This window comes from Haliotis cracherodii, unplaced genomic scaffold (genome assembly GCF_022045235.1).
Source record: "Haliotis cracherodii isolate W230 unplaced genomic scaffold, xgHalCrac1.p SCAF_5, whole genome shotgun sequence".
NCBI classification, from domain to species: Eukaryota; Metazoa; Mollusca; class Gastropoda; order Lepetellida; family Haliotidae; genus Haliotis; species Haliotis cracherodii.
The window spans coordinates 17207980-17234561 of NW_027266308.1; the positions used below are offsets into that span (position 1 = coordinate 17207980).

Consider the following 26582-nt stretch of genomic DNA (forward strand, 5'->3'; position numbering starts at 1 on the left):
AAAACAATGTGAAATACACTGAAATTAAAACAGCACTTGGCTTCAAAACACATATACATTTGGCACATACAAGTACTTGAAATACTCTGTCCAGTATAACTTTATCGTGTTAAATGATCAGGTAACACTCATAGCTGAAGTGTTATGCTAACATGTGGAATGCACTTAAATTAAATAGCCCTTGACTTCAAAACAAAAGAACATTTGGCACATACAAATACTTGAAATACTCTGTCCAGTATAACATAATCGTGTTAAATGATCAGGTAACACTCATGACTGACGTGTTATGCTAACATGTGGAATGTACTAAAATGAAATGGCACTTATTAAATGGCTTCAAAACAAATAACCATTTAGCACCTACAAAAACTGTACCTGAAATGTTACAAAAAGTACTTTTTTCCACTTTCACTCAGTATCACACAGCATTTTCCTCATGGAATTATGAGGTACACACCTCCTATTAAAAGCAGTCATAAAACAACAAAAGGATAACATACATGAGCAGAGACATTCTGCACAAATTCGGGCCAAGACTTTCCCCACATCACATCAAAATTGGAAGACGTATTTAAAAAATAAAAGGTACCATTTCTGATTTCACACAAAACACAGGAGGTAACATATCTTCCATCATCTGACTAGTACCTGCATGATTTACAGGTCAGTTAATGCAAAATGATTTATGATGTTCTCAGTTTTTTAACATTACGTTTCCCCCTCACTGCAGCTTCTTTTCCTGATTGTTTACAAGATCGACAGATAGGCCTCACAGTGCTGTACATAGCCTGAAGTTCATGGATTACACTGTCATCAGCAAAATCTTCTGACCTGGCAATTCCACAGTGAAAGCAAACACTTGGCAAAGAACATGTATTACTGTCATAGTATGTAGTCTCCATTGTGGACGAACATCTGAGACTCTCTTTCACAACTAGCGTTTCAAAGTATTGAGATGCTGGAGGAAACAGTGGTGACCCACAAGTGTAAGAACGTCCCTCTTTCATGCGGATCAAGGCTATTTTGTCTTTGTAGGAAAGTCTGGTGTCTGAATAAACACATCTCGGTTTACGACATTCAACACATGTTACTGACTCTCGAACTTTGTTTGCAGTGAGAATTTTCCTGTTTTGCTTGTCTCTTATTGAAGACATGGTGACAGAACTCAAGGAGGGTCTAGCTGAATCAGTAGTGTCTGTACCATAGACAGAATGAAACTCTTCAAACTTATCTCCACTTTCAGGAGATACAACAGGATCTGGAATGAAATTCAATTGTTCAAACTCATCGTCAGGCAGTCTTGGAGGATTGATGACACAATACCAACAATCGTCAACTCTGTGAGGATCACATTTCTTGATTTGAAAGATGTACTGCCGACAGCGACAATGGCGATCCATGAAGTCATTTAGTTTATCTGATTTCTCCAGATCTTTCTTCGTCAACTTGTTCATATCAAGTTTATCATCTATATGATCTTTCAAAATTCCGAAGAAATTTTCAACACTCTCATTGCTTGCAGCACTGTTTATTATCACCGCATCCCCCTTGACTTTCAGGTGAGAAAACCTTTCCTCCAGTAACTTCAGAACTGGCAAGACGGCAGCTGTAAGGCCTTCTTTAAAAGCTGGATACCTAGAAGCAATGTCTCTTGCAGTTTTCAGGGTTGACACTCTCTTCATTTTCATTTCCAGTTCCTCTGTCATCCGTTCCCTCTCTAAGGATACATTTTGTAGTGCAAGGTTCAGAACAGAGTTCACTCTTTCGGCCAGGTTTGCCCAACTGCCCATTGGTGCTGTCCTTGCCGTGATCAACATGTCCAAATCGAGCCATGCAAACATGGCTATCATAGCCAATTGCACAGATCTGAAAGTAGTGCGGTGATCAGGGCCACCATCCGTGTACATTATGAGTATAGCTTTCTCTGAATTTCTATCATCAGTACTGAAATGGGATTTGATGATGTTTGTTGTTTCAGCACCATGACGAATAGCATTGGACAGACTGAACACTTTGTCCTTTACAGTCACAAAGGCTGTTCCATTGAAGAAAGAATCACTGGCATCCTGTGGAATGTCACAGTGCAGAGCAACAGAGGGGATGGCCCCGCACACATTATAATCATGATCTAATGCTGTAAGAGAGCTGGTAGTAGTACTGGAAAGAGAAGCATTATGTGGGCAAACACCAGTACCAACAGGTAATCCAGGCTCTCCAATAGGAACAATGGCTTTGTCATCAAGCCAAAAGAAATCGACATGCTCTCTCAATGTCACAGCAAATTTCTTCAAGTAGACCAACTGTGCAGCCACATAGTGACTATCCTCATGTTTTCCGCGTATCTGTCTTGTTTGAAGTGAAAACTTTACATTGAAACGACCAGTGTAGTGGAATGCAGTCCTCGTCGTTGGATTGGCTGGCCAGAACTGCAGTCACACCCATTCATTGGAGGGAATGAGTACTTCTGGATCTACACGACCTCTCACCGTTGACACAAGATCGTCAATTGATATTGCATATGGAAGGTACAGTTGTGATCCATGTCTCCGCTCGTGGACGGCAAGGTCCCTTTCATGGAAGTATTTTTCAACTTCATCCCAGAAGGTATCAAACTTTTTACTCTCTGGGTTGCCATTTAGTCTCCGTAAATCCCATGCCACATCAGGATCATTTAACTCGAACACATCTTCAACACGTTGATCAATCGCAGCTTGTGCAGTGTTTTCAGCACCACTACTGTCATTGGTCAAGAATTTGTACATGTTTCTGAGAAGAGCTGGAGACACTCCTGTAGACTGTTGGTATTTAGCATAGAACTCTTTCTTCATCTGTCTAGTTGAATAATCTGGCAATGACTTGTGGACTACCCGCACAGTTTTAACTGTATTTTCATCTGACCTCTCACTCTTATCACCTGGCAAACGCCATACAAAATGTATATTTCCGAGATAATTGCCCTGAAAGTAACTGTAATGTGCCAGTGGTACAGACAAACTTAGATTGTCAATCCATGTTCTTCTCTTGTATCTACAGGTTGGGGGATAGTTGCTGATTTCCACAGGAGTGTATTCATCCTCAGAAGCCAATGTATTGTCAAGATCCAAATAATTCTCCCCCACAGGACCAACAGTTGCCTCAATAACTGCAAGAGAAAAATTCACAGAAGGATTTCGCAAAGGTGCACTAGTATTGTGTCGTTCTTTGGACCGCTGGGACTGTTGTCTCAGGAAGTCAATGTACTTTCTCATACACTGGACCAGTTGCTGAATATCTTGATAGAGTGTCTTAAATTTGTAGGTCCATGGCAGCATGAGGAGCTCAGACAGGGCATCAATATGCTCTTGAAGTTTTGCGACTTCCATCTGAAAATACAAGTCATCAGATGTTTAAAAATCATTGTTTGAAGTTTGTATTACAATCTTGTAACACTGCAGTTTCATTAAAAGTAGACAATTGTTCTCTATTAAAAATTTAATAATTGCTAAATTTATTAACCTGTATTTATTCTCATCATGTCAACATATGACTTTATTCAATAATAGTTCCCTTGACCATTTGGCTAAACACATGCACACACACTGACAGAGTACTAGTTTAAAAGTCTGGGTTTGTCTAAAACAATCCAAGTTTTATACCAGCTTCAACAATCAACATAGTATTATTAAAGGTTTTCAGGTGTCAAATTATTTTTCAAAATTGTCCCTAAGAAATTGACGTTTACAGATTTTGTTATACATACCTTTGGTGGTGGCTTATGTGCTTGTACATGATCGAAGTAGCCTTCGAACTGTTGGAACATGTTGGGAATTTTCCCCCCCCTCTCCTTCAGTTTACTGTGCTGTGCTGTGATGTACCATAATATTCTCTGAAGAGTCTTGCACACAGTTTTTCCTACTGATTCAACATTATTTGTTGTAAAACCAATGCCATGTTTGTGAAACATGTCGAGAATGTCATTGAAAAGTTTTCGATCGCCAGTCAGTTTGTCACCAGAATATTTAGCCGGCAGCTTGTCGAACTTTTGAGAACTCATCATAACATCAAACGCTGATGTTTTCTGCACATCGGCGCTGTTTATTCTCGATTTTGACACCACTGTCACATAATTTAGTCCAAAGTCTGCTAAAACTTGCATAGGTGTTGTAAGTTCCACAATATTCCCGTAGGAACCAGCCTTGGATTCTGTTGCATGCACCTCTTGTATAGAAAGTCCATCTCCATCGGCGATTGACGATACGGCTTTCGTCGCCAAATCACCAACTGTGTCATCCAGTGGACTTTCCATGATTTGCTTTGATAAGCACACGCTACCCTTCAGAACGCTTACGCTGAAATACTTTGCTGACATTGTCGAAAGACAGCAGATAATAATAGGCATTAAAATACCAAAACTGACACCCCATGTCCACATGGTCCCGGCATATTCAATACACGTTGTGCGCATGTGGGAAACGCTTGTAATTGAGAGTACGCATTCGATTGGCTATGTTCGCGTGGAACAACCAATGGAATTTGCCAACACATGTGCGTAAGGAATTTTAGTTAAAAACTAGAGTTACTTCCTGTAACATGTATTTCTCTCACAACAAGGCTTATCGATCGATGTCGGATGTCGGGTAGAATATTTTTTTAAAAAATGATAGAATTTCATTTTTATTTTTTTCGATTTGTCGGAAAATGGTGTCGGCGAAGCCGTAATCCTAGCAATTAAATTGGTCTCGCCTAACATTATTTTAAAAAAAAGTTGGAAATTATCTTCACTATTTTATAAATCTCCCCCTTTGGAGGCAAATCTCACCCATTTTGAAGTCAAATCTCCCACATTGTCATGATGAGGGGTTAACAGGTCTGCTTATGAATCAATATGTAGTATATTGATGTATTCATGCGCACGTTTTTTTGTATTTAACAGGGGTTTCCGTAGCAAAAAGGAGACCTCTTTTAAATCAATCAGAATCAAGCATTCAGGGGGCATGGGTGTCAGGGGGCATGGGTGGCCCAGTTGTCTAAGGCACCGCGATTCGCTGTACAGAGTTGCGTCCCAGAAACCTATGAAGTTATCCTATAATAATTAGATCCACATCAAGTGCTTTTAGGAGTTATCATGGTGTATTATTTATACATCATTTCATATAATTATAGTTTAGCAAGTTGTAATATTCTCAGGTTGTCAGCTGAGAACTGCATAACGAACGCTGGGTTTGGTTAATCACTGTTTACTGATGTACTAAGAGACGTCTGTACAGGCTGACGGCTTACTGGGACTCACCCCACGCATGCGTATAGATGTACAATGCTGATAGTCTAAGATGCTAGTATCCTGACGGATAATTATGGATCATATATTATTATAGGTATATTAATGTCCATCTGTTACATCCCTCTTCTTCAAGATATCTTCACAGGGAGTAACAATTTTCAGCTTAATCACTCTGTAACTTTTAAGACAACTCTAACTTTATCATTTGTTAAATTATCAACATCAACTTTAAACAGTCACTCTTGATCTTAGAGTATCAACACAGTCACAGATTTAATTTATCAGGTCTGCGAATAGCTTTGCCTGATCTGGTTCGATACTGATGTCTATCACAATCACTGACACTGTCACTTAATGTCATTGGAACACATCTCTCACATGGTCTTCTACGTTGTGGTAACTTTCTTATGACTGGAAACTTTGAGTAGTAGTCTGCGACGATAAGAAATTCGTTGTTATCATGATGAAATAGGTCTGTACCGACTATCTGCAATGGTCTTGCTGGGATCTCATGAGGCATCAGGGTTTCTATATATAGCTTATATATAGTCTTGATTGACTGTATGTCTTCAACTTTCTTTGGGTCTGGGTGAGCTCCTCTCTCATCATATACCATGCCAAAAAAGCTGATCTGCTTTACTTTGAATTTACACTTTTGGCTGTTGAATACAAGTCCATGTTCTTTAGCTGTCTTCATGAGGTTGTCAAGATTGGCATCATGCTCTTCTTCTGTTTTGCCGTGAACGGCGACATCATCAGATATTCCGTGTGTTCCTGGGCATTTCTCTAGTATGATATCCATTTTCTGTTGGAACACATCTTGTGACATAACAAGTCCGAATGGCATTCGTAGGAATCTGTATCTCCCAAAGGGGCTATGAAATGTTGTCAGCATGCTGCTCTCCTCATCAAGTTTACAGACCAATATCTATTCTTTGCATCCATCTTTGAAAATGAAGTAGATCCAGCAAATTTATGGATAATCTCTTCTAGTGTTGGTGTTTTATGATGACACCTTTTTATGGCTAGATTCAAGTCTTTTGGGTCCAAACAGATCCTTAATCCACCGCTTTGTTTGTGTGAATATACAAGGCTTGATACCCAGTTTGTTGGTTCTGTAACTCTTTTGATTACCCCTTGGTTTTCCATCTTTGTCAACTCTTCTTTGATTTCATCTTTCAATTGAATTGGGCACTTTCTCGGCGAGTGAACTACTGGACTAACATCTGGATCCGTACGAATATGATATGTTCAGGGAAAGTTGCCTATGGTATCAAATCTGTCTGGGTACTGTGATTTCAAATCTTCTATTGATTTGATATTTGTTAGATTCTTTGTAGTTCTGTCATCTTTCTTGATGCTGTTTTCTCTTATCTTCTGCTCAGGAGCATTGTCTTCTGTTTTCTTGTCAATAGCGCAGTTTATGGTTATCAGTTTCATATTTTTACAGTCTTTCAATCCTAAGATTGCTGGGCCATCAGTTTCTGCTACGTAGAACTTGGCATGCATCCAGTTTCCATTCATGTAGCGACATGGTAATGTGATCACTCCATACTGTGGAATCCTTGTTTCGTTATATGCTCTGAGGATTGTTCCAGGTTTTGCTTGTACTGATCCAGGAATAGGGTATCCTACCGTATCTATTTTCTCTGGGAACATGCGTCTGAATATCCGTAGTGGAAGAATATTGTGCACCTGTGTCCACTTTTACTTATAATTCCGTCTTTATTTCTTTTCTTCTATTTGATAATCTTTTCCAAACCCTTTTCTTCCAGGCCTTGATTAGGATCTGTGGTTATATTCATGTTTTCCACGTCCTCTGCCTCTCTGTGATCCTCTGTATTTTGATCTACAAACATATTTCCAGTGATTCTTGCCTCCACAGTTAGAACAAGTTGTTCCTATGGCAGGGCATTTCTGTTTGATGTGGTGCGATCCTCCGCATGATCCACATTGCTGTCTACCTCTCTGTATGGCATGAATTCCATTCTGTTGAGTGTGAACATCCTGTAACTGTGCCATATGTTGAATTAATGCTTCATGAGTACGTCCACATTCAATGGCCTTTTCTAATATAAGGGTATGTTCCTGCCCTAGCAATTCCCTCTGTAATTCAGGATATCTAGTGCCGATAATTAACTGTTCAATAAGCCTCTCACCAAACTCTGCTTCCGTAAATCTGCACTTGAATGTTTGTAGTTTACTTCTTGTTACAAAATCATCAATACTCTCATTTTCTCCTTGTCTGTATCTCTGTAGATAAAATCGTTGAACACGAAAGTTTATCTTTGGCTCTATCTGACTATGAAATTTGTTCCAAACTATTTCTGGATTATTCTTTTCTTCTTCTGACAAACACCATGAGTTGAACATCTTCAAACCTTCATCACCGGTATACAGTAAAATATAGTCAACTTGTTTTTCAACTTTGGTTTCTTTCGCGGAAAAATAAAGTTCACATTTCTGATGAAATAATCTGAAAGCTTCTACTAGATCTGGGTTAGACCAGTCCATCTTAGGTCCAGAATCCATATTGTTGTCAATGATCAAGTCAAAAGTTCAAAAGGTTATGAAATGTCACTATGATGAAGTTTCCCGATGGATACGTGTGTTTGTTTACATTTTTCCGGAAGAAGAACTTATGTCCGGTACGCCATATCCGTCAATCTTGTGACGTCCTTTTACTCTGTTGCTTGTTACTTTTCGCAGGTTTTTCAACCAACTTTCTGAGATATCATGAAAGTTCCAATAATGTCAAATAATACATCTTCAATTCAAGAAAAGTGTTCCCAATAATCCAGTTCTAGTGAACGATGATATTTGTTATGAGAAGTATTCACATACACCGGTAGTTTGAATGATTTTGTATACAGTTCCGATGACAGATTCTTCAAAATGGCGGTGCGTCGTTACAGACAACAGTTCATGTTCAGAGTACATACATTTCTTACTTACTCCGATGCAGTGTTATTCCAATCCATGAATTTCCTTATGATTTCCAAAGAAGATAATATTTCACTCTCGTGCACAATTTCAAAGCACGCACTGATAAATTCTATATGATTTATGATATTAGATAGATCTATCTATTCAGTTTGCCTGTCAGCCCAACGTCTCAGTTGTGAGTCCCCTAGTTTTGTCTGTTTTTCCAAACGATGAAAATTCTGCAATTTCAGCACAATCACTTATCCTAAATGATCAAACACACAGGGTGACGAAGCCAAATTTCACAGATGATTTTTCGTGTTATTTTCTGTTCAGTGTCCAAACTGTTAGATGTATACATCTCTTCCAACGTTGTTTCAGCGATAAATATTCACAATTCACAGTTCTAAAGTCGGCGAGATATGTTTCCCACTCGCTGCCACAATGTCATATTCTCAGGTTGTCGTATCAGCTGAGAACTGCATAACGAATGCTGGGTTTGATTAATCACTGTTTACTGATGTACTAAGAGACGTCTGTACAGGCTGACAGCTTACTGGGACTCACCCCGCGGCTGCGTATAGATATACAATGCTGATAGTCTAAGATGCTAGTATCCTGACGGATAATTATGGGTCATATATTATTATAGGTATATTAATGTCAATCTGTTACACAAGTACTACTTATCATCAGGTAAAATGCACATATAAAATATCAGTAGTTTCAGTTATTTCTTTTTAGATAGATGCTAGCCTAAGGTAACGGGAGCACATCTCCTAGACATACTTTTCAATAAGACAAGAGTTATGTCTACATAGTTTAATAGATTTGAAGCTTTTAGATAAATGCTAGCCTAAGGTATCAAGATCCCATATCCCAGACAAAAGATATGTCTACATAGTCTTATAGATTACCTTGAACTATTTTATTTAAGTAAATCTGTCATCACCTATATTAGAATAACATTCAGCAATTACTTCAATTTAGACTCATTAGGGATTAGCCCCCATACAAGCTCGTCTATACTGCATTAAGGATTAGCCCCAAAACAAGCTCGTTATAGTGACACCATAATCTCTTTCAAAGCACCAAGTAAATATGTCAACAAGATTAGTGCCAGTCCAACAGGATTAACAGGATTAAGAATTCCCCTCTGTCTAGCCATTCATTAACCATAAGGCACAGCCTATCGTGTATCAACCAATCATATTCCATTTTATTGTTCTAATTTTTGTTAAATACATAAAGAAACCAAATGTTAAGCAGGAAGGGGTTTGACGCTCATACCAAGCAGATCTCTTTCCCACAGCCCAGAGGGTTGTACTGACTCTCTGTGGCACCCTCAGCTATTTTCTAGGATATTGTAAATTGCTCATTGTTAATTGTTCTTGTAAATAAAGTTGTGATTAGTCTCCTGTGACTCCGGCTCTTTGCATACTAATTCCCCCAAGAAAACCAGCACGCCATGTGGTAGGTTTTGTTCAACCGAACAGAACTATAAACATACCATGATAATATAACTGGAACACTGTTTAAAGTGGAGTTAAACCCAACTCACTCACTCACTCTTCAATGTCATGGTAGAATGTAGGATAAGTATAGTGGAGGCGGGTATTACGATGGTGTGGTATTTACCAATGGATTTATAAATCCCATCTCAATCACATTTAAACATAAACATTGACCATCATAAATGCGCATGTCAATAGTTAGTATACTTTCTCTTCCGAAAAGAAACATCGATAGCCAAAAAGGAGTACTATTAATCCATCCTTCAACTCTAACCGGGGTGGTCGGTTAGCCTAGTGGTTAAAGCGTTCGCTCGTCACGCCGAAGACCCAGGTTCGATTCCCGACATGGGTACAATGTGTGAAGCCCATTTCTGGTGACCCCCGCCGTGATATTGCTGGAATACTGCTGAAAGCGGCGTAAAATCATACTCACTCACTCACTCACTTCAACTCTAACCCACTGCGTGACATTAATATTTATTACCTACATTCCTACATTATTACCTACAATCTTGCTGAATTTGGGTTTCCACCATATATTTATAGACTAGCCAACGGCGGACTCGTTGACGCTGTTATCAATATATTTTTTACTTATCCTGCATTACTCCTTAATGCATATTACTGCTTGTTTCTTGACAGAGAAAAGAGCTGTGTGAGGGTCTTTACTTGAAGAAGTTGCTCCAACTAGCTGAGAGGCCAGCCCATCACACAGCTCCCACGTGACCAAAGGAAGTGACGTCACGGATCCTCACATTACTCTTGTCACTTGATGAGAGAAGACCTGTTTTTTTTTTTTTTTTTGCTGTAACATAAAACTGATTCAAACCCTCACGTGTTAGCTATCTGAGTTAATGTAGTTTTGTCTATGTGTTGTGCCTACGGTTGGTATTTTGTACATTCTATGTTTGATAAACATGTGCATAACGTTAAAAGACACTTACTGGCGTTTTCTCAAAAGAAAACATAAGGCCAGGTGTCTTGTTGCTCCAAGTATCCATCTTGAATATTTTGCGTAGCCAGCAGTTTGTGAACTAGTTTGCGTTCTATATTCTTTTGCTTGGTACCCCACGATTGGCGTATCCTCGCAAGTATTGTTTGTTTTGTTGTTTGTTGTCTTATGTTTGTCATGATATTTGTTTCATACACCCACACAGTGGGATAAACAAATTATAGAATACATAATCGGGCGGGGACGCATTGTGATTTTACACTGCTTCTTTGCAGATATCATGCCCTCCTGCTCAAAGTGCCGGCGTAATATGTCAGCGTGCGATACCCACCCCCTGTGCCTTAATTGTACATCTCAATGCCTCCAGGGTCACTGATGTAAAGACTGTTTACTGCTTTCACCCACAGCTTTCAGACAATACCTCCGTGTGTGTAAAAAACGCAGAACACAGCAGGCAAGGAAACATGGTGCACGATGTAATATCTGAAACATCGACACAGAACCTCGATCTGACTTTGGTCACGCCCTAGTGGCCAGCGAGGGCTTGGTTCGTCGACCTCAGACAGCTGTCCGACGTCAACCCACTGCCACACCCAGATTTACCAAATCTGCTGATCCACCCTCACAGCAGACAGCCACACCCAGGACCAGACAGGTTATGTCTTCACGTCTGGTCCATTTACAGAGAGCACTGAACGCCAAAGGCTACTCGAAAAGAGCGGCTAGGGCCATCCCGATGGCACATCGCCCAACCACCAGGAGCCTCTATGATGAAAGTGGCAATCATTCGAGAGCCTTTGTAGGGGCAAGCACCTAGACCCCACATCTGCATCGCCTCAATTCCTGGCAGAGTTCATGCTCAGCGTCAGCTCAAGGGCAGTACCACCATGACCTACCTTGTGGCACTCAACTCTGTCCTGGCAGTTCCGGAAGATCGGCGCATGACGTAAATCCCAGGACTACAGGCTCTGCTCAGCTCATTCAGGCTGGAAGACCAAAAGGCGAAATCTCATACACCAGCATGGGGCTTGAACGTCATTCTCACCTCACTGAGAGACGCACCTTTTGAGCCTCTCGAAATGTCGTAATTCTACAACCTGATGAAAAAGACGGTCTTCCTACTGGCGCTCTCCACAGCAGCCTGTGTGAGTGAGCTACACGCCCTAGACGTCACACGGGTCTGCTTTGAGCAGGGAGCACACGGTGCCATGCATCTGGGCCTGTGCTAGGACTTCATTGCAAAGAATCAGCTCCTAGGCCAGGCCGATAGATCGTTCCTCATCCCCCCTCTTTCAGCGATTGTGGCCACGGAAGATGAACTAGAGCTCCGTCTATGTCCGGTTAGAGCGCTTTGTTGCTACATCCGACGATCCAAGGAATGCCGTAGACAACAACGACGCCTCTTCGTACCGGTATCTGCGACCTCGCGAGCGAAAGTCACTACCTGCGAGACGTCGCTTTGGAGGATGTGCAAGGCACGCACAGCTTTGGTCTGTTAGTAGTGGGCCAGCAGGTCACCACTACTACATGTCATTGACCATACCTCCAAGTCCAGAGCCGGCCTTTCGACCTCCCCTGGCGTAAGCCCTGGACTAGAAGGTTCATGCCTCATTTGCATACGGCTCGGTGCTCCAGTCTCGACCTAACCGAGCATTATTTTCAGGCTGCGCAGTACCAGGACACATGTAATGGTCATCCAGGCCGACCACAGCCGAAGACGGGCAGACGGAAACGGAGTCTCCTATACATGGAGTGGTCACCCGATGCTGACCACACAGCCGAGGACAGGCTGAGGGAATTGGAGGTTCCCACACATGAAGTGGTCACCTGATGCCGACCACACAGCCAAGGATTGGCTAGGGAACAGAGTCTGGAAATAACAGATGAAACTCCACATCTGAAGGTATGCCCACCTCCGGTTCCGTCCGATAAAGATGCATTAAGGAGTAATGCAGGATAAGTAAAAAATCTAGTAAAATCCAAGATATTTTTTATATTTGTATACTTATCCTGCATTACTGCGTCTAAAGGGACCCGCCCATCGCAGATCTACCGCCCCACGATGCCTTCCGATGTTTCGGACTACAGAGTAATGTGAGGATCTGTGATGTCACTTCCCTTGGTCACGTGGGAGCTGCGTGATGGGCTGGCCTCTCAGCTAGTTGGAGCAACTTCTTCAAAGAGTATAGAACGCAAACCAGTTCACAAACTGCTGGCTACGCAAAATATTCAAGATGGATACTTGGAGCAACAAGACATCTGGCCTTATGTTTTCTTTTGAGAAAACGCCAGTAAGTGTCTTTTAACGTTATGCACATGTTTATCAAACATAAAATGTACAAAATACCAACCGTAGGCACAACACATAGACAAAACTACATTAACTCAGATAGCTAACACATGAGGGTTTGAATCAGTTTTATGTTACAGCAAAAAAACCCAAAAAAACAGGTCTTCTCTCATCAAGTGACAAGAGTAATGTGAGGATCCGTGACGTCACTTTCCTTGGTCACGTGGGAGCTGCATGATGGGCTGGCCTCTCAGCTAGTTGGAGCAACTTCTTCAAGCAAAGACCCTCACACAGCTCTTTTCTCTGTCAAGAAACAAGCAGTAATATGCATTAAGGAGTAATGCAGGATAAGTATACAAATATAAAAAATATCCAGGATTTAACTAGTTCTATGATATCAGAGCGGACAGATTTCAGGTAGCTAAAGAACAAATGTTTTGGGAATAATCACAAAAAACCTCATTGTTAAAAATACAAGTAAGACTTTGTTATTACATGAGTTAAGACAAAACAATTGTGTCCAATGCATATCTAAGTGTTTCTGTTTAAATCTAAGGAGTTATTAAACAATCTATAATCTGTCGATGTCTTTCTGGTCACATAACCACATTAATATTATTTTGGGGCCTTACACGGTCATGATTTCATAAATATATATTTAGCACCACACACAGGTACTAATTACTCAAAAAGTTCAATTCATATTATCGGTAATTGCTGACCGAAGTCATCGGCTTGACCCACCCTTCATCGGTAAATGCAGAACTTCCGGGTTTACGTTTGCGTGACGTAATATGAACCCGCTACACAAAATACATGGTCACACTGCATATTGTAGTAATAGAGTTGACTGAAAACACATTTGAGAGAACTTGTTGACCAAATACACTTATCTTCTTATTTGCATAGGGTTTCCCCGTTACCACATCGGTAATACGTTCCACTGCTCTATAAAATTATTTATATTTTACTAAATATAATTATCATGGAAGAAGTGAATACAAGAAAAACAAAAGTCTGATGTTATGTTGTTTTCTGTTGTAAAACACTCATTCATAGTAGTATAATGCAAATACCACTATTCAACTTTATTTCTATTTTTACAGCTACTTGGTGTGCTGTGGGCAGCATACAGTGCAGGATCACTGCTTTGTGTACAAGAGCTACAACAAAAGAAACCATTAATTTTGTATCCAGTTTGTCTCCTCTACATATACTTTCTCTCACTCTATACTGGTGCATGAGTAGGTGGTGTAACATTACTGCTCCATAAAAACATGTCACTGTCAAGAAGGTGATATGTTCATTTGTCTTATTTTATCAACTTATCCTGCATTACTCCTTTTCACGGTAGTGAAGCTGTGATTGATCGTGCTGAAGAAAGAAAAAATGCTGTTCCATTCAGAAGCAGGACCCCAATCACTTGCTGGTTACGGTACAGAACACATGTGCTGCTAGTTAGACCTCAGTTTTTGCTGTTTGCTGTCCTTGTGGCTTTCAACACTCTGAAAACCCATATCTTTCCCCCTGTGACGGTTGGTGTCCGGTTTGGTGTATTTTATATGCACCTATTTTATATAGCAAGTGAAGGCGACAGTCACAGTTTTTCACTTGTCATTCTGTTCCCCCATTTTGAACTGCTAAACATGTCACGGTCCCTACCGTGAATATTGTTCTGTATTTCATGGCTGGCTAGGAACATTATGTATAAGCATTATGTGTAAATACCTTTAGCACTTTATCCAGTGTAATACTATAGGTGTAATACTATTGTTATATTTCACTATTGATAATCGTTAACAAACTATATTGATCAATGATCAATAAGTATCGGAGAAGTAACTTTAAGATAAAACAACATAGTTCACTTCACTTTTGAGTGGTGTCACATTTATGCATTGATTACTTTGTAGACATTTAAGATATAACAAGATCAACTGCTTTCTGTCTTTGGCAATGGACATAACAAGTCTGCTTCAGTAAAATAAAACTTTATTTCATCACAATAGATTGTAAGATATTATCAATGGCATAATTTTCATATCTTAATCATTTATATTTCTTCACATCAATGAAAACTGATTATCAGTCTTTTTAGCCAGCCCTACTACTTTTTTAATATTGTGAACTTTAATTTGGTTAGATCTCCATAATTGGAGGCCATACATATTGTAACCTTTGCGTATTTGTTTAACAATTGGCACTAATTACTTGCACTTTAAACTGTTGTATGGTAATTATAGAGTTAAATGTTAATTTACTACAATGTAACTTTCTTTATTGGAAATAAAATCTCCTTTATTAAGGACAACATTCTCGTTTACTATTTCAATTTAAATTGGTTTGCTTTTTATGCTTGCGTGTTGCACTAATTGCTGGGGTAAAAAATCTACCTGGGATCCTCATCCTCATCTACTGTATCAGCGCCTTTAGGCATATCTACCCTGATGACAACGCAGACAACAGTCTCAATGTTTGCGCTTCAAGACACATCCTTGATGCGTGCGCTGACGGCAATGCCACTATGTCTATGCTACCTGCCAAAGCTAACCTGGTTGCGCCTATGGGCCTAGTGGCTACAACTGCTCTATCCAACACTCTGGGCCAATTATTATCTGGGCCTTCCAAATGACGTGGATGCAGTCCTTTATGCAAGCCATGTATCAACAAGCTCTTACGTCTCCCTTTGTTCAGGCATTTGTGCTTGCCGATCAGCATACAACTGTAGCGCCTTTGTTGTCCTATGCACCACCAGCGGTTCAGGTGAATACACTTACCCAGGCTCGTGCTATATTTCAAGGCTTCTAAATCCTAATGGCGCCTCAGGAGCCGCTCAGTGGTGGCGCCTTCCCCTGTCTGCAGTTTTAGATTTTCATTGCTATGGCGGACACACACCAATGTCAGTCAAGAATTCTTTTACCTTTTCCTGAAGAAGCAAACAATTTCTTCTCGTTATGAAGGCATTGAAGAAGCTCAGGACTGTGGTTAAAACATATACGTGCGGAGTGTTTTCGTATTCCAGATGCCAGTTCAATGGTATCCACTACTAGTCGTCAGTACCAATTTCAGTGGATTTTTACCGCCTTACCAAGCCAATAGCCACCAATCTGCACCTGAAGAACATTCTGTTCGAGTTGTACGTAGATGACTGCATACTGAATCATCCAGTAGTGGCAATCCTAACCCGTAACAAGGATTCCTGCTTTATCAACCAGGTTGAATAGTCAACAAGACGAAGTCGGAACTAATCCCATCCTTGTGACTCCAATTAATGGGAACGTTATTTCAGACCGATCTAGACCTTTTATCAGTGCCAAGGGATAGATGGATAATAATCTTATGTCATCTGTACCCCGCCCTGCAGCAGCCCATCACACTTCAACTGACACCAATAGCAAGTGCTGCTGGGACTGCTAACATCAGCTCAGGACTTGACGATCAGGGGTCGGTTGCAATTACACCTGATCCAACAGTTCCTGGCTCCTCATATCAGACAACAGGATCATCGCTCTATTGGCCCATCACAGGACTCACGTCAATTGTTGTTCGGTACAGTTGAACGTCTTAGGCGGTGTCTTCTAACAGAATTATCCCTAGTGTCACACCTATTTGCAGATGCATCTGCAGGGATGGGGTGTGCATCTAGAGGACCAGACAGCGTCAGTGCTATGGTCCAGTGCACATGGCACATCAACAACCTAGAGTTGGAGGCGCTCATAGTACTGATTGGTGAACACATTGGCAGGAGCACCTTCAAAACACACAACTCGCCATATCCACCAACAACATCATGGTGGTCTGATGCCTGCGGAATCAGTGATCCACTCACACTCTGCGCAAACAGACGTTCCGGTTTTTCAACCTGGTGGATCGACTGGGTCTGCGCTTCCTGGTCATACATACACGGTTATCGGAATGTGCTGACAGAGTGGCACCCTCAGAGTGGAAGCTCTACCCACAGGCATTCATATGTCAGAGTCAAGGTGAACTCATCCTCGACCTATTTGCCACATACCAAAATAATCAGATCTGAATGTACGTTGCTCCCATTCCGGATTCGCAGGCCTGGGCAGTCGATGCACACAGCATCCATTGGGAGGGGTTAAGAGCGTAAGCTTTTCCATCCCCAGTAGATATGGAACATCTGGGGTAGAAAATGTCTTCAGCAACCCATGCTTGCCGTAAAAGGCGACTAACAGGATTGGGTAGTCAGGCTTGGTTGATGCATGTCATCGTATCCCAATTATGGGGGGCATGGGTGGCCTAGTCGTGTAAGGTGCCGCGATTCGATGTGGAGGGTTGCATCCCAAGGGCACGCCAGAAACCTATGATTGTGGGTTGGAATTCCGGTTCGCCCCGATTATGTTTGTAGGTTTGTCAGCACCATACCCGTGCTCGTGGGTTTCACCGAAGTGGTAAACGTCTGTGACCTGCATCACTTCGGGCTTCCCTCCCACATTAAGCTGACATGCCGTTATATAACTGTAATACTGTTAAAAGCAGCATTAAACCCAACTCACTCACTATCCCAATTACATTGATCGATGCTCATGATATTAATCACTTGATTGTCTGGTCCAGACTCGATTATTTACAAATCGCTGTCCTAAAGCTGGAATATTGCTGAGTTTTGTGATAAACAACCAACCATCCAACCTACCCCCCCCCCAGTACTTCCTCTCAATGTGAACAAAAAAGGGCAGCCAGGAGCCTTGCTCGGATTTTGGTGACCGGCGAGAGGGTGGTTCGTGGACCTAAGAAACCTTGCAGGAAGCGATCAACTGCCTCTGCTGGGGTGGCCCAACCTACTAGTGCATCTACACAGAAGGCGACCACACCCCACACCAGGCAGGTTTCATCTACACGTCTGGTTCACTTATAAAGAGCCCTAGGCAAGAAATGCTATTCAGCACAAGTGGCTAAGGCCATTGTTATTGCACATAGACCTAAGACTCGAGGCCTTTATGATGAGTTGTTATCATTTGAGACCTATTGTGCAAAATCCCATAAAAGCCTCACCTTAATTCTTGGCTGAGTATGTCCTACACTTGCATACCAAACGACACTTGAAAGGTAGCACCATCACTACATATTTGGTAGCTTTGAATTCAGTGTTAGCAGTACTGGAGAATCGACGTAAAATGACCAAGATTTCATGAACCAAAGCAAATGGAGTGGTCCGTCTTGGGTTATGCTGGGAATTTTATAGCTACCAGGAGAACCTAATAGGTCTTTCACTATCTCACCATTATCGTCCATCATGGGAGTGGAAGTCGAGAATGAACTCTTATTATGCCTGGTGCATGCACTATGAGTTTTCTTCCACCGCTCCAAGACTAGGGGGGGCACGGGTGGCCGAGTCGTCTATGTCGCCGCGATTCGCTGTGCAGAGTTGCGTCCCTTGGGCATGCCAGAAACCTATGATTGTGGGTTCAAATCCCGGTTTGCCCCGATTATGTTTGTAGGTTTGTCAGCACCATACCCCTGCTCGTGGGTTTCACCGAAGTGGTAAACGTCTGAGACCTGCATCACTTCGGGTTTTCCTCCTACATTAAGCTGACACGCCGCGATATAACTGGAATACTGTTAAAAGCGGCTGTAAACCCAACTCACTCACTCCAAGACTAGGTGTGGTACGTGGAAACGATTGTTTTTCCCTCTTCCTGAGACAACTAGGACCGAAGTCAGTCACAATACCATTTCCTTATTGTTGCGAACTATCATCATTCAGGCTTATGTAGAGCCACCGAGAGCTAATAAATAGAAATGAGATTCGGGCAGTTACTGCGTTTACGCTATCATGGCGTGGTAACCCAGTTTCTAGACCCTAGCGATAGAGTTTTTATTGTACACATTTTTATTGTATTCCTGCCTCCATACTGTCAGATACAGATGCAGTAAGGAGAAGAGCAGGATAAGTTAAAAAAAACAAGTAACATCTAGATATTTTTTACATTTGTATACTTATCCTGCATAACTATGTCCAAGGGCCCACCTGTCACAGACCTGCCTCCCCTCAGACATTTTACATGTGACCAACAGTAATAAGAAGACATCGGTCGTCAACCATTGCCGGTATGGGGCGTCCTTCTTCTGAACAGAAAATCACTTTTCTTTCTTCAACAGGGTCAATCACAGCTTCACTACTGTCAAAAGGTAAGCAGTGAATGCATTAAGGAGTAATGCAGGACAAGTATATAAGTATAAGATTCTACTAGTTTTTGACCTTTTCTATGATTTATTGAAATTAGAGTCAACTATTGTACATGAAAGCTGTTTTTGAGATCATCTATATTAGGCTGTCATATTTTTTCTGTGTTTCCCACTCGCCCTGAATTTTGATTCAAACATGAAATGATAAAAAAAAGTTTTCTTATCTCAGCTGTGTATGCCCTGACGTGATATAAAAAATAAAAATACTCTCACAATTCCACGTCAGCTTGATCTGTCTTTAGCTATATTTATTAAAAAATTGTTTCTGAAGCAAAGCGACTTGATCTATGTCATAAATTAGTTAAAAGACTATTACCATATGTTCTAAATGTTAATTTAAAAAAAAAATTAAACAATTAGTGCAAAACGTCTTTTTTCATTTATTTTTGTTTATTTTGCTTGCCTGCCTGCTTTCTTGCTGGTTGAGGTTGGAGATGAGGAAAACACGCAGAACTATGGATGGCATTCCAGTGAGTGTCCCCCGACCAACTTCATCAGACATCTGCAGTAATATTTATAAATTTTGTCATGATTGTTGTTATTTGGCTATCTTTTTCGGTATTATGTTACCCTCAATAGCCAATAGCAACTGCTCGAACTGTTCCATATATAGAAAAACAAACTGAAGATAAACTAATGATACAATGGGGATGCATGTTTTTATGATTATCACCGAAAAAGCAACTGCAATAACGACACATCAGAGGGTTTTGTTTGTGGTACTATATTGGTTGCAGAATAATTTCTTTTGATCATTGCACTAAGATGAAGTGGTGCATTGTGTATTGAATCTAAAGATGTTTACGTGAAAAAATGAGTGTCCGTGTAATTGCTAATCTAGGTTGTTGTTCCAGAAAATCATATTTGATAATTTTAAATACAGTGCTTTATTAAAGTTTATGTTACAGGATAAAGTTGTCAATCACCTTGCCTAGATCATTGCAAAGTGTTACTTTCATCTTTCTCTCGACACCTTGACTTCATTTTGGCTTTATTTTGTGTCGTATCTATCTTTAGTCTTGTTGCTAAAAATTTTTTCAACACTAACCTTCCATTTGGGATCCCAAAGTATTTTATTACTGATTTTATAAGTTTAAGATATGAAGATCAAGCATCAACTGGATGCCAACTTCACTGCCAAGATATCTTATATACACCTAGTCATAAATATCGTAAAAAATAAAACTGGATCTTCAACCTCATAAAAATGTGCTTAGAAAAGCACATTAAACTGTTTATATTGCCTCATGTGATTGTTCAGTCAGAAAATTGACAACACAAGACCGAATTTGAGCTCTAATTGAGGGTTTAATTGTAGCAAACTAAAGTTCACTAAAATCACCGTGAAATAAGGTAAAATAAGTATGGCTGCCGGAGTCGTTGCAACAGAAACACAACACAGTTCACATTTCATTAATGTCGAACACACTAGTAAGGTCCACAATGACTGGATAACATGTTCTACACGCTGTCTCATGCTGGTCACCAGACGTCTAAATCTCTGCTGCCACTCATCATGCAATGCATGGGTCAATTCATGAAGGTTCTGAACTGGAGGATCCCTTGCTCTCACCTTACCTCCCAAAATGTCCCACAAATGCTCAATAGGATTAATGTCTGGACTTCTGGCAGGCCAGGGTAGTGTCTCAATGGCGTTGTGTTGGAGATGCTGACCAACAGCTCGAGCACGATGTGGTCTGGCATTATCGTCCATGAAGACTGGACGTGTGGCGAGAGCATGGTTATCGAATGAGGCACAAGAGCACCGTCCAGGATCAAGTTCTGGTACCTCTGTCCATTCAGTGTTCCGGGAACTGTGATGAGGTCAAGTATACAATCGTAGGAACAACACCCCCACACCATGACGGATCCACCCCCAAATGGAACATCAGCTTGAATGTTCCTCTGATCATATGCTGTGCCTCTCTGCCTCCAAACTCGTGCCCTCCTGTCTGTATGATGCAGCAAAAATCTGCTTTCTTCGGACCAGTGGATCCTTCTCCAGGTCCTCAGGTTCCAGCGACCATGTGCATGGCACCAGGCTAAACGGGCATGGCGGTGCTGATTTGTGAGGAGTGGATGTCTGATTGGTCGTCTTGCTCTCAATCCTGCAGAATTTAGGCATCATCTGATGGTGCTGATGGACACTCTGTTGTATGGATGCCATCCATTTCGCAGCTGTGAACAAGTAGACTATGGGCTTTGTCTGGCTTGGCGTACGAGAGCACAATCTTCCCTGTCATTGGTTTTTCTGGGACATCCAGACCTTGGTGCATGCTTCACTTCACCGGAAGCAGTATGCTTACGTCTTAGCTTGCTGATGACAGTGTGATTAATGTTCAGTTGTGCTCCAATAGCACGACATGACATACCAGTTAGATGCATACCAATAATTTGCCATCTTTGCTTCAGGGGCATTGGACGCTTGGGCATAAAGCTTAATTTATGCCTAAAATCAAATTATAGCTGTGTCTGTCAACATAACATACGCCAAAAGAGGCTATGTGCATTTTTAGCAAACCGACCCCCAGTACAAGCATGCTCAACGCAACCATGCACGTGCAGCTCGGAAAAGGATGTATTTCTGATATCATGTTCACAGATGGTGTAGTATATGAAATATGTATACTGAACCAAATTAAAAACTTCACAATCCTAAAATTTTAACATTTTGACCAGTTATCATTGTGGGCCCTTATTGTGTATTTAAACAGTAATGGCCACGTATTGTCTTCAGACCTGTGCAGCAGGTGAATCGATCAAAATCGTGCTTAGCATTACAGTGACAAAAGTGGTTTTTCACATGCAACTGGTCACGTGGCCATAATACCGCACATGTATTCAGCCATACTTCTTAGCAGTCATTAACGAAAAAAGAAAAACACAAGAAAACAAAAGTCTTTACGGCCATTTGTCATGCCACACCTTTCAAATGTGCAACGTGAACGTGCCATCGGCATGTTGCAGAAGGGAACGTCCGTAGCTGAAGTCGCAAGGTCGAGGGGTTGTAGAGACAGACTGTTTATGATTTACAGACGCGTCTACAGCAAACATGTACCACCGCTGATCGCCCTCGGCCAGGTCGACCACGTGTAACGTCACATGCAGAGGATTGTCAGATTGTCTGACATCAATTCCGTAACCGATTTTTGACGGCTACATCAACCAGAAATAAACTGTTTAGGTGTAGACTGAGTGCGCAAACTGTTCGAAACCGTCTGAGAAATGCTCACCTTCAAGTACGACGGCCATACTGCGGGCCGATTCTGACTCAATTACAGAGATGTCAACATCAATTGTGGGCACGGCAACACTTACGAATTGGAATCAAGTCGTCTTCAGTGATGAATCCCAATTTAATCTTCGATATGCTGATGGCAGGGCGAGGGTATGGAGTCGCCGTGTTGTGTACAGGAAGTTGACAGATTTCGAGGCGGAAGTGTCATGGTGTGGGGTGCTTTCTGTGGCAATGCACTTTCCAGACTTCTTGTCATCCGTGGCAACCTCAACGCTGCTGCTTACCGCGACCAGGTCCTGGCACCAAAACTTCTGCCTTTTATGGCAGCACATGGACCCGGTTTGATCTTCCAACACAACAATGCCAGACCCCAAACAGCAATTTTGACAAGGAATTTCCTTCAGAATGTGGGAGTCAACGTCATGGACTGGCCGTCAAGGTCTTCCGACCTTAATCCCATCGAATACGTCTGGGATGCTCTTGGCAGAAGTGGGTGCACGGGTGGCCCAGTCGTCTAAGGCGCCGTGATTCGCTGTGCAGAGTTGCGTCCCTTAGGCACGCCAGAAACCTATGATTGTGGGTTCGAATCCCGGTTCGCCCCGATTATGTTTCTAGGTTTGTCAACACCATACCCCTGCTCGTGGGTTTCACCGAAGTGGTAAACGTCTGAGACCTGCATCACTTCGGGCTTTCCTCCCACATTAAGCTGACATGCCATGATATAACTGGAATACTGTTAAAAGCGGCGTTAAACCCAACTCACTCACTCACTCACTCTTGGCAGAAGTCTGCGCACTCTCCAGAACCAACCACAGAATTTGCAAGATCTTGGCACCATTGGCACCTCCATGCGGAGGCGTTGTGTGGCAGTTGTCAACGCACATGGTGGCCATACACGCTACTGAACTTGTGTGCCATCAGATTCTCGTGCTTGGGATTTATGATTTAAACTGTTGATGTTATTACCGAATACCGTAGTCGCTTGGAACAAATTATGGTTACCACCGTTAATTAAAATCCTTCTTTGGACATTAATGATTAAAAATTACCTTCTCTGATACATTTGTCCGTTGTATATTATATATGGGATTTCTTTTAAAAATGTGAAGTTTTTAATTTGACTCAGTATACTTGTAGTTTAAAAAAACAAAAGTTATATTTTCTACTTTTACTTTAAATTGTGTGGTGCGATATTTAGGACGAGGTGTAGAGTTTTGAGGGAAACCCTCTCCCTCGCAGGGTATGCAACTGCACATGTACGAGGCGGGAACACATGACTTCTTTCCTGTGTGCCCAGATGATGTTTGATACATCTGTACTTGTGATTGCTGTTCCACACTATACAACTCCCACTAGATCATCACAAGCCTCAACTAGAGAAGCAGTGAGAGGTTACACAGCAGAGAATGGGGGTCTCTAGTAAGAAATCTCTCGTAAGTAATTAGTTTAGAGAATGTGTTGTGGGATGAGGACTTCACACCCTGAACAGACTTGTCGGCAACATCAGATGGTGACCTTCATCCTAGGTGCAGTTGTGCAAGGAAAGCACTTGTACACAAAAATCCGTGGATTCACGGAAAAGATGACCACTTCCAGGTCTGAAATGATTGATAAACGCTTGCAATGAATGTCTCAAGATATCTCACATCTGAAACTATTCTAAGGCTTAATATATGACAAGGCATCCTCTCTGAGTAGACACTCATGTAGTCAAGCTGAATCAACATATTATGAGCACAGTAGGAGAGTTATAAATAGACATCAAGAGTCTCATAGATTCCCTCCCTGCCATGCACATCATAAGGTAAATCATGAATCATGAACGTTGTAACGCAGTGACCACAGAAATACACACCAATCACCATCTAGGATCACTCGTGACTATGATAGACAAGTTGACAAGAATTCTCTTGCACATCATGATAGATCTCCTGAACATGCTCCATCACATATCGTTGCACAGTCCAGTCTGTACATACAGACTGGGATAGCGAAGTGGATGTTACATCACAAGCCCACAGCTATAAATCATATGTTGCCCACTCCTTGAGCCACAAATCAGATGCCCAGGATCACACTACCCCTATCCATAGCTCCTCTTCCCAGCTTGAGCAGGGGGTGCGGCTCTAAAGCTAACCATTGTGTCTTCATACCACTTGAACACCAGCACAGAGGATAATTATAACCCAGATAATTCTATTGAGGACATCAGAGCTTTATGATCTGATGCCAGCTTTAAGACCAGATGATCAACAATGACTCCTGGCTGCTTGAAGTGGTAAGTTAAGGATACAATGTTCACTTCTAAAACAAGACTTGTTATCCACCCTAGAGGACTGATATACAAGAGTAAAAGACATGATATCACTCAACAAGGCCATAGTAGCTCCTCCAAAGGACGGATATACAAGAGTAAAAGACATGATATTAAACGCTCTGGACCAGCCCATCAAATCAAGACGTTGTAGGATCTCTTGTCTAGGCACGCTCACTTCCATCCAGGATCTGACCTACAGAGACAGTCTATAGTTACGGCGCTTGCAAAACTGGATGAACACCACCAAAGAACTAGAGCTTGAAGCACTAATTCAACCTACACAAGTTCGAATCTCAGAACTACATTGGTGGCTGGTTGTCAGAACGTCATGCCCGGAAATAGACTCGCATATCCCCAGGGCCAGGAGAAAAAATGGGCGCCGGCATGGACGAAATTACAGTGCAGGGAAAATGGTCCATCCAAGAAAAGGAGTTACACATCAACTGCCTAGAAATGGAGGCGATATATCTAGCTCTAGAATCATGGCTAGATCATCTGCACCACTCTTCAGTAAAGGTACAGTCAACTCGACCGTGGCTGCTAACATGCACCACCAAGGAGGTACGAAGTATCAGCCTTTGTTGAAGGAGGCTACACGTATATTTGCCTTGGTTAGACTCGGTGAGTTGCAGGATCGAACCAAGACACATTCTAGGCAAGTTGAATATCCTAGCAGATTACCTGCCCCGGAAGAGCAGGATCATACCCATGGGATGGTCACTACATCCAAATATTAAAGTGCATAACCTCACTATGTGATACACCAAACCGAGATCTATTCGCCACTTCTCTCAACAACAAACAGCCAGTCTACGTCCGCTAGCTCTTTTCACAAAGGTTTTTATGCAGACACTACCTGGATATTAACACACATTAAAGTGAACATAATATGAAAAGGAATACATCACCCGTCGCAGACGAAATTTTACGTGGTAACAGTACGCTAACAACAAAATTAAGCCAAAAGTTTGGAGGAGCAAAACCAAGCACAACTTCCCAGTAAATGGTAGAGTGTGAATTGGTTCTGACACCTGACAGCGGTGTTGGGTCCTGCAAAATGTAGACTGAAGATGGAAACATTTTTCTTCATACAGAACCATCGCGAAGTACTGTCTTTCTTCATATATGTAATAAGGAGTAACGCAGGATAAGTATACAAATGTAAAGATATTTAGATTTAGATGTAATAGAGGTGGGGTATTCTAAACAATTGTCTGACAATAGTTATCTTTGTGTATAATTCTAAGAATACTACCTCCATTACAATGTGAATAAATGCCTCCCACTTTCCCAAAATATCTGCATCTAGTTGATGAGGGTTATGGGTTGAAAGAAGGGATGTGTTCCCGCCCTTCGCATGCGCATTTGCCTTTCCTGCGAGGAATGGGTTTCCCACAGAACTATTAGATATGTTGGCAGTGACGAGGACGTCTGTTGAAATTATTAAAGATGTTAATGTAATGGTGTGGTTCTCAGCATAAATAGGAATTTATTGCTATAATGTAATTGAGGTAGTTTTCTTAGAAATATACACGATAACTATTGTTAGATATGTGTTACCTATTAGTGGCGTTACGATGCAGCAATACAGTAATGTTTAGCGATATGAGGCCATAGGGTCTCCACTGATTATGCAAGTAAGGAAGAATGTTGATTGAGAAACCTTACATTTCACTCGCACTCTGAAAGTATCTCATCTCCCATTTATGAATCAGAATTTCCTAAAACTTGGTTAAAGTTACACATATACATTGATTATGCGTATGTGCTATATGTGTTATATATTAGCCTTTAAAAAGAATTATCAAATTTGGGTGATTATACAAATCTATTCAAATGGTTCCTTTTTTTTCTGAAAGGTTTCTGCCAA

General features: G+C 41.4%; 1 protein-coding gene and 1 pseudogene across 1 annotated transcript in view; one reads left to right on the plus strand and one right to left on the minus strand.

The window, feature by feature from the left end:
- The window catches only part of LOC139442486 (protein YIPF4-like), a 178147-nt gene extending 158657 nt beyond the window's left edge, over nucleotides 1-19490 (plus strand). The window contains exon 6 of the mRNA XM_071223297.1: nucleotides 14051-19490. Within this exon, the coding sequence (XP_071079398.1) occupies nucleotides 14051-14188 (138 nt within the window). The 3' untranslated portion in view covers nucleotides 14189-19490. The remainder of the gene's footprint in view (nucleotides 1-14050) is intronic.
- Nucleotides 613-4447, minus strand: LOC139443466 (uncharacterized; annotated as a pseudogene).
- Nucleotides 19491-26582: the final 7092 nt, after the last annotated feature.